At 44.6% G+C, this 14,738-nt stretch overlaps 1 protein-coding gene across 13 annotated transcripts in view; it reads left to right on the forward strand.

Moving 5' to 3' along the window:
* BIN1 (bridging integrator 1) overlaps window positions 1–14,738 on the forward strand; it is a 93,355-nt gene that overhangs the window by 71,533 nt on the left and 7,084 nt on the right. For 6 of the 13 annotated variants that reach the window (XR_014590531.1, XM_083865179.1, XM_083865184.1 and 3 more), the window contains 7 exons: window positions 2,808–2,936; window positions 5,754–5,861; window positions 7,442–7,465; window positions 11,426–11,518; window positions 12,286–12,396; window positions 13,195–13,296; window positions 14,525–14,575. Coding sequence is in view for 12 of the 13 variants with exons in the window: in XM_083865179.1 (XP_083721305.1) it covers window positions 2,808–2,936; window positions 5,754–5,861; window positions 7,442–7,465; window positions 11,426–11,518; window positions 12,286–12,396; window positions 13,195–13,296; window positions 14,525–14,575 (618 nt within the window). In the remaining variant the exon portion in view is untranslated. The remainder of the gene's footprint in view (window positions 1–2,807; window positions 2,937–5,753; window positions 5,862–7,441; window positions 7,466–11,425; window positions 11,519–12,285; window positions 12,397–13,194; window positions 13,297–14,524; window positions 14,576–14,738) is intronic. The other 7 variants (XM_083865185.1, XM_083865182.1, XM_083865183.1 and 4 more) reach the window with 4 other exon arrangements.

Raw genomic sequence — 14,738 nt, forward strand, 5'->3', positions numbered from 1 at the left:
TTTTTTCCAGAGATTTCCAGAACTTGACTAAAATTTGGAGCAAAAATCATAGAGATTAATTAAGCTGTTCAGAACAGACTTCACTCACCCTGCCTGTAGACTCGTCTCTTGCTGAGTTTGGTTTCTTGCCTTTCCTTTAAATAGCTCACATAACCCTTGTTTTTGCCAGCCTGCAAGTGCTTCCTCCTTGACATGCTGCCTGCCTGCCCACAGGAATGGGGCCGGAGGCACCCCTCGAGGAGGCAGCAGGATATTCCAGCACAGCCCTGGCTTGGATGGGCCACAGCAAGAATGAAATGACATTTGCAGTGAATGCTGCCACCGCCTGGCAGTTCTTTCCCAGTCTGTGTTTAATTCATCCCCCCCAAGCACTGGGGTCACTACGGTGAAGAGCAGGAGCTCCACTCAGTATTCACAGTAGCTGCTAAGAGATGGAGCTGGCTCCAGAGGCAGGGGAGACAAAGGCAAGAGTTTCACACCCAGAGCTGAGCCTGGTATCTGTACAGATAAAATCTAGAAACCAAGTGTGTGTCAGCTTGCCAGGCAGCTGGGAACACAAGTGTCTGGTCTCTCAACAGTGCTCGACTTCAACACTGAAATCTTCATGGGTGTCATTACTTTTGACCTATGGGTAAATGATTTGTTCAGTGGTCCTCCAAGGGAGGCTGAGGGGCCTCACCCTTTTTGGGAGAATGGAACATAAAGCAACAAGCAAGATCGACTCTCTGGTCTCTTCATGTCTGAAATACCAATGCAGAGTGTAAACAAAGGCTGTGGAGAGAAAGACAAGACCAGGAGTGATCAAATAAATGCTAACTAAATTTTGAACTGTTCCCTCTACAACCCAAAACAACCCCAAACTCTTTTACTGTTGTTTAATTTTTAAAAACAGTTTATTTTCATCTTTTGGAAGAAGTGAATGCTCTCAGCTCTCCACAGAATAATTTGATGATGACACAAGACTTTAGAGGAACTGTGAAACTTTAAAGGTCAGACTTCTGCTCTTAGTTACACCACTGAAACTGTGTAATGAAGCTTTTGAAATCAGTGCAACTGTGCTGAATTTGGGCAGATAAAGCTCTGTGAGATCCAAGGCAGCAGATGAATTTTAGAGGATTTGTTTTATTCTAGGCAACAAAGTTGTTAGTGCATGATGAATTTATGGGTATAACCCAACATTATTATGCAATCATCTTGCCTTTGAAATGTGGTTTTAGACTGCTGTTGGAAGTAACGCTGAATAGTGTGGAAGTGGCGATTTCCAAGACGCTATTGCATTGGAATGAAGGAGACTGATTATCCATATTAGAGGAATAAATAGTAGAAGAGTTGTGATATTTTTAACTTAAGAGTTAGTAATTGGAGTCTTCCATTTCTGCAGAGGGTGGTTCTGTTCTGAGAACAGTATTTCCCTGAAATTTCTGGTCCCATCATGCAGTTGGCCGGCAGGGAGTTTTCAGGAAGGGATTGTTCTCAGGGAATATTCACACACCACCTTCTGCAAACAGTGAAATGTTGGAAATGAATGCACTTGCTTCCATTATTTCCCCTAGCTAGCTATTCAGGGGAAAAATAAAAGTGTGTTTTCATACACACTCTCTATAAAGTAGGTTAATCCAGTCAAAAACTGGGCATGTCCTTAGAAATCTAAATAAAGGTTTTGAGGAACTCGGTTATGTACTGGAGGAGTGTGAACACAGGCCTAGGAGTAATGGATTTCTGTGTTTCAGATCTGGGCTTGACACTGATACACGGGGTGCATGTTGTCAGGTCTTTGAGTCTTGCTGCCTTGGATGCAGTAAGAAGATCAAGTAGCTGGAAAACTTAATTGTAAATGGAAGGCATTGTCATTACTGAGCATTGCTGTGGTGCTGGGAACTTGCATGGCTGATTTATTCCAGCACTGCAGCAGCTCCTCAAAGTCTGATTTGATCTAGAAATGATCATTAAGCCTTTAGCACAGCAAAATATGAAAAGTATGTGGATGGGTTGATTTAGGCAGGGTCTACCACAACTTCCATGGGGTTGTGGATGCAGTGTCAGGCTGAATCTTTAGCATGATGAGAGGGATTAGAATGGGTTAGAGTTACAGAGTGAGGTGGTTTTATGTATTCACTGGGATCTCTGGAAAATGTGACTTCATTACTGTCAATGCTCACTGGTGGAACTGAGAGCAGAGTTGGGCTCACAGTAGTCATGGCTTCTCAGGAGTTTGAGTTGTTCTTGCCTAAAGCTGAGATGCCATCAAGAGCTCCTGCAGACCTTTCTTACAGCACACTGAAAACCAGTGCACCAGGAATCCAGTGCTGGGCAGGTCAGTCTGTCCTCATGGCCACCTGCCCACTGTAGGACGAATGGAGTCTGTTCTCCCATCCCTTAGGTATGGTAAGTATGGCAAAGGGAGGCAGTGCTGGCCTGTTCTGTTGGATCATGTTCTCAGTAATTGATCTGCTCCCTTCCCAGTGGTTCTTTTGAAGGTTGCACATGCTTTAATTATGTATGCATGTCCTGTCAATGCATATTAATTGTGTTACGCTTCTCCTCTGCAGAGGGAAACTTGCCCACGGCTGAAGTGTAACTAATGATGCCAAACCTTCTCTGGAGGCGTGTGGTTATTTATTTTGTTTTGTTTCAGTTCAGCCCTTCACCCCTTCCCCTCTCTCTTCAGATGGAGTTGATTGGACCCTGCTCTGTGCCAGTGGTTGTGACTTCCCTCGCCTTCAGTTTTTGTGACTAACCTGGTTCCTGTCTTTGGTTTTTTTGGGTGTCGCCGTCTGTGCTGTGGCCGTGTGCTCATTTGCATGCAGTTGAGGAAAGGGCCTCCGGTGCCTCCGCCTCCAAAAGTCACCCCTTCCAAGGAGATCAAGCAGGAGAACATCATCAGTCTGTTTGATGACAATTTTGTCCCCGAGATAAGTGTGACAACCCCTTCGCAGGTTAGCTGCTATGCCCTGCCTAATTTTTCTCTGCCTCTGAACTCTTCCTTCAGACCTTTCTTCTCTTTGGAGGTGTCGAGCCGTGAAACCTGGTCAGGTGAAGGAGGAAAAGCAAGCTCAGCATTGGACCTCAAAAGGCAAAGGATTACTTAGGAACTGACTTAAAGGGGAGAGTACCTAAAAGGCAGTAGCATGTTGCCCTTTGAGAGCTTTCATTCATAGAAGAAACAGGAGAAATGTACCTGGTCAAGATACCAGAAAGTAATCACTGCATTTATTCAGCAGCAGTGGACGTGGATTATGACTCTCTTCATATCCAGTGGTGTGGTTTGCTCTCTCCAAACCCACTGATCCTGAGTGTGGATGAAGTATGTTTTTTTCTCTCATGTACATCCTGAACTGCTGACCTTGGCATCTCTGCCAGTTCTGGGAGAAGACACTTTTGTTCTCTCTTGTGCCTTCACCCATATGCTTTATAGTTTAAAGTCCACACCTGCATAAGAAAGGCCAAAAGGAATTACCCAAGTTCTCTTTGCAAAGAGCAGCTGATGCAGTTAGAGGGGCAGGACTGTGCCTGCAGTTGACTGCTGACACAGTCTGTCAGTATTGCCAAGTGTCACCTTCTGAAGCCCTGAAAAAGGAAAAACATTTTCAAATTATAGATTTTCTTCTTCACTTTCCCTTCAATTTACGTCACTGCCGGAGAGGCTGTCCAGGTGGGAAGTTCTCTGTTGGATCCAGGAGAATGGCAGTCCTTATGTATATAGGAGCCTGACCAGATTTCTGGCTGTATCATGACATACCTGCATCTGCTTTATTTAAATATATATACACACATATATATACATGTGGATATATATTTTCCCTAAATGCTTGTTAAAGCACAAATCACATCTCTATCAGTGCTCATCTGTGACTCATTCTTTAATTTCTCCTTGCATCACGCTGCTCCATTGCCTCTGGTTTGCCACCTTCCACCCAACTGCTGAGGAGCAGAGTCAGAGTGGGGAGGGAAGGAAGTCTGTATTAGATTTGGCATTGCAATAGATAAAACTTGCAGAGTGGAGAGATGATTTGACATCAGTGTTGGAAGGCGGGGACTGCAGGCAGCTGAGCAACTCTTTACCATTTTCTGTGATTCCTTCTCCTGTGGTCAGCCCTGTCTGCCCCATGGTCTGTATCATGTATTTCCATGTGAATGCCAGCCCTTAGACATATTGTTCTGCACCTGATCAGTGCTCTGAGCCAGGAGGGGATCTGCTGTGACTTTTGACCAGATGGGAGCTGAGGGAGGACTGGTTTCCAGAACAGTCTTCACTGAAGGGCCCAACAGCCCCTGGCATTCAGTGTGTTGCCCAGGGCTGTTCCTGTCAGATGTCTCAGTTCCAGTTAGCTGTCTGGTGGGAGATTTGGGTAAAGGCAAGGAGTGTTAGCCCTTGCATTCAAGTCTTGAATGACAGGTAAGACTATTCCATGGCTACAGCCTTTGATGTCTCACTACCAAGCAAAGCTAAAGATTGGGGTTGTAACTTCTCTGATGGGTGGCCTGGATGTGCTGGAAGAGCATACTAGAATTGCTAGAATACCAGTTGATTTTTGTGTGCTGGTCAGGGCTCATTACTGTGAGATGAGGGAGCTTGTTTCCTTGTCCTCATCTTTGTGGATCTCAAAAAGACATGTTCATAAGGCAGAGAAAATTCTGTAAGAAACTGGGGTAAGAGAAATTTAGAAGTGAAACTGATGGTGATGTCGGTGAAGGCTTACCTTAAATGGTGTCTCTACTACTTTCCAGAAGCTTTTCCATTGTGGGATTTTGATATATCTGTGGAGACCAACCTGCCAAATTTTGTTATTGAAAAGGTGGCTGAAAGCAGTAGGGTCAGTGAGTTGGGAGGTCATAGAAACAGGCAAATCTTCCTGACCTCCTGGAGACAGCAGCTTCCTCTGAAGCTGAGTAGAAAGCAGTATCTTGTTTTGGTTAGATTAAATCTAAACCACCAAAGTGATAGTCCAGCTTTAAACTCTAATAGCTTGTGTCCTTTGTAGCGACTTCTTATTATTAATAATCAGCAAATGTAGGATTACTGTCTTTAGGTAGAGCATTAATTGCTCAAAGGGAGTTATTCTTCTGACTTTGAAGAAAGTAGCAAAGCATCTCAAATTTATGCTTTTTTAGAAGACGTGTAAGTTTATGAGATGCCCAGAAATGAAAACAGCATTTTTGAATTGGGGAGGGATTCAAATCCCTTAGCTAGGATGAGCTGCTGTATTTTGTGTTTCTGACTCAGAAGGTAGGAGGAAATGAGAATCTTTAGGAGTTAGCTCTGAGGTCTCTCAGACTTCCCTTCCAGCAGTTTGAGTGGTTTTCTGCCTGGATTTATGTTCCTGAGATAGGTTGTATGATTGGCAGCTCTTTTATCTGTAGCTGAGGAAGTCAGTCTTTGTCTGTGTAAAGGCAGCTAGATGAGCTGTGGGGAATAGATAAACATAGAAGAGCAGCCCTTCTGACTTGTCAGTGGCAGTGATCCTTTTGACCACAGCAGATCAGGTACTCACACCATGTCAGCTCATTTCGCCAGGTGGGAAAGAAGAATGAGTGCTGCGCAAAAGGCTTGGCTTTGGTTTACAGGGCCCCCATGTGAACTGCCTGTGACTGAGGGCCTCAGGCAGTCAGGAGTCACATCCAGTGTTTGCGCTGCCACCATCTCTTCTGCGCTTGCAGCCTCAGCTCCGGGATATCGCACACCCTCCCTGCACTCTGCACGCGCTCGTGTGTGTCTAATGCTCATACTACTTCTCTCCCTCACTGCTGCCAAGTTTGATGCCCCTGGGCCCTTCCAGGAGGGAGCCAGCCTGTTGGATCTGGATTTTGATCCCATTAAACCAGATGCCACTGTGGGGACGACCCCCACACCCGCCTCCCAGGTTGGTTCATATCGCCGTTCCTTCTCCCTTCGTAACTGACTTGCACCCACCAGAATGATAACGTGGACCTGAGCTCTGGGTGGCTGGGCCTTGGGTGTGGGTGCCCAGAACAGGGACCTTGGTGCTCTCTGCTGGATGTGCAAGTCCAGGAGGAATCAGATGGCTGCTGGCCTGGCCACAATCTGGCACTAGGTGTTTGTGGAGTGCTTGGGCTTTGATTTGATGATCCACTTAATGTATGTCCCTCCCTAGAGCAGCATCCTCTGTATGCTGTATGTATTTAAGTTGTTACTTTGTGGATGGAAATTCAGCCTGAGCTCTGTGCTCCTGCTATAAATTGCTCTCAAATGGATTTTTAATTAACAGACACTTTGATAATCTGCAGTTACTTAAGGTGAATAAAGCTGTAAGTGGATATTCGAGTGATGTGGGGCCCTTCTTTTTCTGTGTATGACACAGCCTGCATCCATAGTTGAGAAGCAGTTTCCTGCCTGTCACAGTGTAGTATCAAAAAGGAAGATGCCTAATTCTCTTCTGGCCTGTACCTGTTCCTGTCCTCTGTCAGAGGCAGGTGGACTGTGCCTCATTTTATGTCTAAATGACTGGAGGCTTTGATGTGCATCCTGGATATGGTTGTTGTCCTCACTGAGACTTTCCATTTTATATGTATGTACTGGTTATTTTTTGCCTGTGGATGCCACTAAAATTTGTAATAAATGTAATTGTGTTATTTATAGTTTGTCTCCAATATCATCACATTAAGTAGGTCTGCATGGCACAGATCTTTATAGGAATAAGACTTTTTGTCAGAGAGATCAAACATTAGGTATTTGATTCTCCTTAATTAAAATACTGTATTTGCAAGACACTAGTTATTATCATCATTTGATACACACCAATATGGCAAAGCTATATATATATTGAACTTTATGTGGGTACATGGGCATTTTGTATCTACTTGCCTTCCAGAACAAGCTACATATCAGGATAAGCTATTTAAAAAAAATAAATTACTTTCTGCTTTTTTACTGAATCACCGGTTAGAACTCAGATAATTGGTTAAACTGACATAGGATACGAGTATAAATTTGACTTAAAATGGAATTGTTATCTTTCCAGTAAGCAACAAATATTACGCTAAGTTGGTTTTCCAAAAGTGCTCAGCAGTAGCATATTTAGTGTTTTAACCTAGTTATTATTAGCTTCAGAAGTCATTAAAAGGGAGTAAAAAATCAATAATTTCTATCTGTAACCAAACTACAAAACATAGTGAAACCCACCTATTTATCAAAACAGTTAGATTTATTTCCTATAAGGTGGCCAGTACGCCAGAATGCTTAAGGTATTTTACTACTGATCCAGGACACCACAGAATCATAGAACGTTAAGGGGGTGATCTTAAAGATCTTCTATTCCCAGGGATGTATAAATTAATGTACTAACAGCTATTTTCAAAACGTGCAGAGTAAGCGCTGTTGAATGTGTATGTCTGCTTTAGTCTGATCAGTGTCTGTAATGTTTGTACTCACTGAAATAATCATGTATAAACATGTTTTTTTGTTGCTCTTTGACATGCTTAGTCTTTACCTTGGGATTTATGGGAGGTAAGAAATTCATACAGCTTTTGTCTCTCACCATGTACTCTTCACATGCCAGTGCCATCTCTGTTCACATACCTGTCTCCTTTTCTTCACTGCTTCTCCTTCCTGCACACCCCAGACCAAAGTTGCTCTGTGTGCTGCTGGACCCACTTTTGCACCTTGTATGAAGCCCCAGGGCCAACCACATGTTTGCAAGTCAGTCTGGCACTCTAAGACTTAAAATTCTACCAGTGCACATGCCCATTGCCTTTCTCTGCTAACACACTCATCTTTCCCTTGGCATAATGCTGTGACCTTCACCTCATACCTAATACTGCTGTGGCCTCATCCTCACTCTCCTCAACACTGTATTTCCTAAACTTTGTCCTGTTGGTCTCGTGTGCAATGCATAAATATCTCAGCTGCCCGTTATCATTTGTGCCTGTACCATTAGATATATACACATCTGGAATTGTCTGGTGTTTGCTGTTCATCGACTATCATTGTCAGAAAGGCTGATGTGAATTAGCTCACCCTGTGTCTACACTGGAAATTAACTGCAGGCCCAAGACTTGCCTGGCATCTGCCTCAACCTCAGCTTTGAGCTTTCTGAGAGGGAGACTTTGCACATGCCCTGCATCTGAACAAAACCCTGACCCTAATTTATGCCTCTCCACATATCTGGCCTGGATAGGTCTCAGGTTACTGCAGATTAGCCCCTTGAGAGATATTTCAAGCACAACTACTTTTGAGTCCCTTTGGACTGACAGCCAGCAGTGTGGACAGAAAATGCTTGATTTGGGTGCTCAGGCCTGCTGCTGGAGCTGGCTATATCCAATGAGTAAGCTGCTGGCCTTGGATCATGCTGGGGAATTGAGTCCTGCCAACCTTCCCGTTCCCAAGGGCCAGACCACCCCCTGGAGTCACTGCTTGGGAGGACATGACTTAGCTCTGACCTGAGGACTCACTGTGGCCGCTGCTTTCCTTCACATGGGCTTAGGTGATGTCAAGGAAGAAGGTTTTCCCTGTGTGTTTTATCAGCCATCAATGTTTAACATCTGCAATTCCCCTGTATGTACATTGTCAATCTGTCTTTGTAGGGAAGCTAGGAGATATCTCATTCCTTTCAGGTGAATGGGCAGGGGTGAGGTAAGACTGTATCTGATTGAGCTGTGCTTGCAGTCTTGGCTGTAAGAAGTTTTTTGGACCACTTCTCTCATCCTGCAAACTGATTTTACCCAAAGAAGAATTTGCTCCACCAGGAAATGCTACCAGTCAAGATGTTCTTACTCTACCAGTTCTTACCTTTGCATATCATCCACGAAGAGAAGAACTTCATAAAGCTGGGGAATCTTCCTTTTCAAGTCTTCTGAAGTCTTTTCTTTTAAATGTTCTTAGCTGTTGATGAGAGGAGACTTTTTTTGTGGTTTCTTAGTCCTATAGGTCATGAGGTTAACAGCTGTACAGAAACTTGAGTGCAGCAGAGCTGGCTTAGTTCTGCAGACTGGGGAATGTGCATTTGGTGTGCATGATGCTGCTGTTGGAATAAGCAAAGCTTTTAAACCTGGTAACAGTAGTGAGCAATTCTTCCTCTCCCTGTTCTATCTTTCCATGACCAAAAATGCTTTTATAGGCCTCAGGATGCCCCACAGGTATATAAAATAGAAAAATTAGTAGCTGACATGAAAATGCCCTGTGTTGAAATCCAGGGGATTAATTTAGATCCAGTTTCTCTAATTAGTCTATACTATTTTTGCAAATTAGCTGCTTTACTAAAAACTCCAACTCCTCACGTTGAGCTCCTTTTCACTTGTCTATATAAAAGTCATGCTTGGTAAGATAGAGCTGGCCTGGCATTTGTCCCAGTTCCAGTTTCACTGAACCCAAATGAAAATCTGGGAGTGAATCCAATTAAATGGGAGAATCCTTTGTAGCATTTCATATGCATATATTTACCTTAGCTCTACCAAAGCTGCTGAGGGGCTCCTCTGTAGGATGGGAACAGCTCTACTCTTTATAGTATCTTCTGGCAGTATAGGCCTGTGGACATGGTGATGGGGAGACATGAGGAAGGATGTGATAGGGGAGGAATGCGTGTGTTAGATGACACCACTGGAGCAGCTGAAGGTAAATAATGGATTTTTATTAAATCAAGGATTTATTTATTTATTGCTGCTGTTATTAGAATGCTGCTTGGAGCATTGTGCTAGTGCATGGCTAGTAGCCAGATGGGTGTACATTTAAAGTTTACCATGGTGATTGTTTTACTCTTGGGTTTTGTAAGGTTTGGACTATGATAACTGCAAAATTAAGGAATCTAGACAATGTCTTGTTTTGAATATGATTGTATTCAGGGGTACATGTGTCTTGATTTAACTCCAACTGGCAGCTAAGCACCTCACAACCACTCACTGGTGGCATGGAGGAGAAAGTTGGAAGGGTAAAAGTAAGAAAACTTGTGGATTGAGATGAGACCAACTTAATTAAAACAAAATAATAATAATTGTAATGAAAAGAAAAATAACAGAGATAAATGAACCCCCCAAAAAACCCCAAATGAGGCAAATGAAAAACAATTGCTTAACACCAGCTGACTGATGCCCAGCTCATTCCTAAGCAGTGGTGCCTGATCAGCTTTTCCCCTGGTTTATACACTGAGCATGATGACATTTGGGACATCCCTATGGTCAGTTGGGGTCAACTCTCCTGGCTGTGTCCCCTCCCAGCTCCTTGTGCCTCCCAGCCTCCTTGCTGGCAAGGTAGCATGAGAAGTTGAAAAGTCCTTGACTTGGTGTAAGCCCTGCTCAACAACAACATCATCAGTGTTGGCAACATAATTTTCATCTTAAATCCAAAACACAGCCCTTGTACCAGCTATTTGGAGGAAAATCAGCTATCCCAGCTGAAGCAGGACAACACATGTTTATCAAATGTATGAAGTGTATAGGCTGGGTATTCCCATGTATTAAAAATGGCAAATCTTTGGAGTCTTCCTAGATGCTGCCTAGCCAGTCTCCCAATGGGCTGATTTGCAGCCTTGGTGCTACCAGATCCAACATACTTCCTGCATTGTTGCAATTTCTGGGTATCTTTAATTTTATGTTAGAAAGAGTTAACCTGACTCCAGACAAGAAAGAATAAAAACGTGAACCATTGGAAGCTTGTCATAGGTGTTTGGTTGGTCTTTTGTTGTGCACAGAAACCCCTGTCCCCAGGCTTTTAAAACTGTCTTTGCCAGGAAGTGATTTGTGGGGGATACTGAATCTCCTTGGTGGCGGCAAATTTTGTGCAGTAGAAACTTTCTGTCAACACAAATGTGTTATATGCCCCATCTGGAATACTCATAGAAAATTCTTAGTAATAGAATATTCACAACAGATCAAATTCTAAACTCTTTGGGCCTGTCTGAAATCCAAGGGAGTGAAAGTTGATTCAGTGCTAATGTGTTGATGCTGGGTCTGGACTAAATTCCATATCTGGACACATTATTACCACGCTCTTTTGTTTCTGGGAGAAGGCGAGTACTTAAATATTCTGTGAACATTGATCCTTGGAAGTGGACTATAGAGAGATTGTTGTTCTTTGGTGTGCAAGAGGACTTGTAGTCTCTTACATGGGAAATCTAGATCTAGTATTAAATACTGTGTGTGTGTAAAGCAGGTCTGCAGCTTAGATCGTGAAGAGAAAGAGACAGAATTTTTATACAGAATTTTTGGCATTTCATTGATTGCCTCTGAATTATTGCCTACAGCGTGGCTGGATTTGAGGGATTCTGGCTTTGTTGTGATTCCCATGAACTGCAGAGAAAGGGGGAGACAGAAATGTAGCCAGACCCTTTGGTGTCTCACCAACGGTGTCTCACTGTTAGTCAGCAGATGGCTCAGACAGTGGCACAGAGCACTTGGGCAGGCTGGGCTGCATTTTTCTGCACACTTGTAGCTGGAATGAGAGTAACTCCCCACCGGGATGACTTTTGTATTGCAGCCTGCAGAGGGAGCCCGTGCAGGAGCTGAAGCAGCTGGATCAGAAGCAGCAGCTGGAGCTGAAGCATCTAAAGCTGAAGCTGACTCAGGATCGGTAAACGCCTCAAGGGACAGCAATCCCTTTTCTCCATCCCTTTGTTATACAGCACAAGTGGGAGTCTGGGCTGGCAAAAGAACTGTGTAGCTGCTTGGAAAAACACATCCCTGCCACTAAAGGACTTAAAATGCTCTTATTCAGGGACCAGACTTAGTTGTTGCATTTTATCTGTGTAATGCTCACGGAGAATTTCTGCTGGAAAATTCAGTAAAAGAACTTCACCCATTTATGAAGTCAGCCCACAGCCCATGCTGTCCTAAGCTGTGTTGTCAGCTGGATTCCCCCTTGCTTGCCATTTACTTTACCCCCTGTCCTCTGGGCTGTGGCTGTGTCTCCTGAATATCAAGGCTTCCTCTCTTTTTGATGACACTGCTTTTAGGGGACAGGGTAGGTCCCATCTCTTGGCAGCTTGGTTCTTACAGGCTGTCACATTTGAGTTGTCTGTTCCAGGAGAGCTCTGTGAGATTGCATTGTGACCACAGCAACTGGGAAATGCTGGGCATTATGGTCTCAGGAAACCCACAACTCGTCCCTGCCTTTCTGCAGCCTTAGGCAGGGAAAAACAGTAGTCACCAACCCTGCCTTCTCACTGCTGCCTCTGCTGTCCCTTGGGGTGTTTGTTGCTGACTGGTGTGCTGGGAAAACCCACTGAAGCCATGGGATGGTTGGGGTCTGGATCCTCCAGGGTGGACTTGAAGCTTCAGTTTTGGATTCTCTTTTCTCAATGGTTTTTTTTCCCTTCCTTGGCTGCTACTGCCTGCCAGAGCTCTCTGCCTGCTGTTGTTGTGGAAACTTTCCCTGCAACTGTCAATGGCACTGTGGAAGGAGGTGCTTCATCTGAGAGAGCTGACATGCCCCCAGGATTTCTGTTCAAGGTGAGTGTGTAGCTGTGCAGCATTGACTTCCTGGTGAGGGTTTTTTCCTCCCCTCTAAGGCATTAACTGCTTTCACTGAGCATGACCATGGGCTAGGTCACATTGAAAGGCTGAATGGAAGTTGAAGGAGAGATAAACTTTACTGTCCAGCAGTGCAGTTCCATGCAGTTCCAGATGTTTCAAAGGATTATGTAAGAGCATCAGCATCTAAAGGTCTTGTTGTACTGTGCAGCAAAACCTGTTCTCTCTACTGCAGTGGTTTATGTCTTGGTGGTGTGGTGGTGTCAGTCACAGACTCTGAATAGTGGATAAAATTATGTGCTCCTGACAGGAAAAGTTAAACTTTGGTGCAAGTGGCAAATTGAGAAGAGTTGGGAACACCAGCAGGAACAGAGGATTCTGTGTTTGGGGAAGATAGAAAGCCAGGATTAACAGAAAAGTATAGGACTAGACAGGGAGATTGGGTGGGTATTCAGAATATGCCAAAGATTACTTGCAGCAAAGGTGTGGAGGAAGGAGTGATTTTGGGTGAGGATAAGCCACAAATTTAATGTGCATAAGGGAATGTGGTAACAAGAAAGCACCGAAAGTGAGAATGCCCCAAAAGTGAGAATTTACAGCATCTCACTGTAGGAACACTTCTCTGCTTTAGTCACTCCCATTTTTTTCTGCCAGTTCTGCTGAAAGCAGAAGAATAGCAAAGCCCTGACAAATGACAGGAGGCTCATAACATTTAGTCTGGTTTCAGGTGGCAGCACAGGTTGTAGTGCTCAAAGTGCTCCTTTCCTGTCTCTGCAGGTCCAGGCCATGCACGATTACACGGCCACTGACACTGACGAGCTGCAGCTGAAGGCCGGGGATGTGGTGCTTGTGATTCCATTTGAGAACCCTGAGGAGCAGGTGAGTGGGGGGGGCAGAGTGTGAGCCTGGGCCAGGTGGAGCCAAGGGGGTTTCCTGAGCTGCTTCTTTCTTCACTAACAGTTGGCTGGCTGAGTGCTGAGCCATTAGTTTGTGGCTGGGAGCTGGCAAGAGAGCCGGGTGTCCTTGAGCTTGAGATTGGCTTCCTGCAGCAGAGGGGAGGGCTCTGCTTGTTACTGGAAAGTGGAGACATTATCCTGCATAAAGCATGTGGAGTAGCCATGGGTTCTTGTCCCTATCAGAACATTTGAGCCAATACAGTGGCTCTCTTGATCAGGGAGCCCAACAGAGCCTATACTTTGCCTCCTCTCTGCTCCTAAACTTGATGCACACTCCCTATGACTGCTACAGCATAGTCTGTGGCATTGAAAGAAGTGACTCATACCTTATGACGTTTTCTTCTCTTTTGGGAAATGGTGGAGCTCTGAGAAGGCAGCTGGTGGTGGATGATGTCTTGCACTTCAGCACGGCATGGCTGCTTCCACATGACTGTGTTTGGTCAGGAGATGGCAGCAGAATCAAAGGCTAGAGCAGGTCTCAGCTCCAGAGAACAAGTCTTGCTGCCCATCTTCAACCTGAATTTACTTGGTCATGTTTTTCTTTAATTTGAGCTATTTCTAGATGCCTTGAGTAAGTCCTCCTCACTTTCTGTGTTTGAGGGCACCCAGCTGACAATCTGCAGCAGTTTTACTACTTTGACTGAGAGAGGTGGTGAGTTTATAAGATCTCCCATCTCTAGGTTTCTGTTTGGAAAAGAGAGAGAATTCTCCAAATCAACTGAGCAGTCATCAGCTCTTTGAGTTTGGCCAGGTTCAGACAGGATCTGAATTCCACAAGGGGTAAAGGGAAGGTGACATAGTTCACTAACTCAGAAGATGTGGGTCCTCTTTGTGGCCCAGCTGTTGGCTTTTTGAATCATGGAGGCAGATCATGCTGATGCTTGTGAAATGGAACTGTAAAATGCCAACAGTTCCCACTCAGCTAGGGGAGGAAAGGTTTTTGGGGAACAGGCACTGATTCCTTCTGGAGACAAGATTCCCCACTGGGTGGGACTGCCCTGCACAAGCATTTGTGAGCATTTCTTTCTCAGAAAGCTTTCTGGATGGAAATGAGTGTCAGCTCCCCTAGTCTCTGTGGTAGGGGATGGCATTTTTGGAGCAGATGGCGTTTTTGGATCAGAGTTTTTCAACGCCCTGTGTTTGCACTTTAGCTGGATGTGGGTGCAACAGCCATGAACTCGAGACTCTCCAAGCTGCAGAGGGTGAGCTCTGAGTGTTGCTAACATGACTCTGTAGCTGCACTGAAGCCCTCTAACCCTTCTACAGTGTATCCTTTGCTATAGCTCATTTCCCTAACCTCAACCATACCCAGCCAGGGATTGCTGGCTGTTAACATGGGCATGAACTGTGCACGTGAGTGGAGGG

The sequence above is a fragment of the Zosterops lateralis genome (assembly GCF_965231275.1).
Source record: "Zosterops lateralis genome assembly, chromosome: 7".
Classification (NCBI taxonomy): domain Eukaryota; kingdom Metazoa; phylum Chordata; class Aves; order Passeriformes; family Zosteropidae; genus Zosterops; species Zosterops lateralis.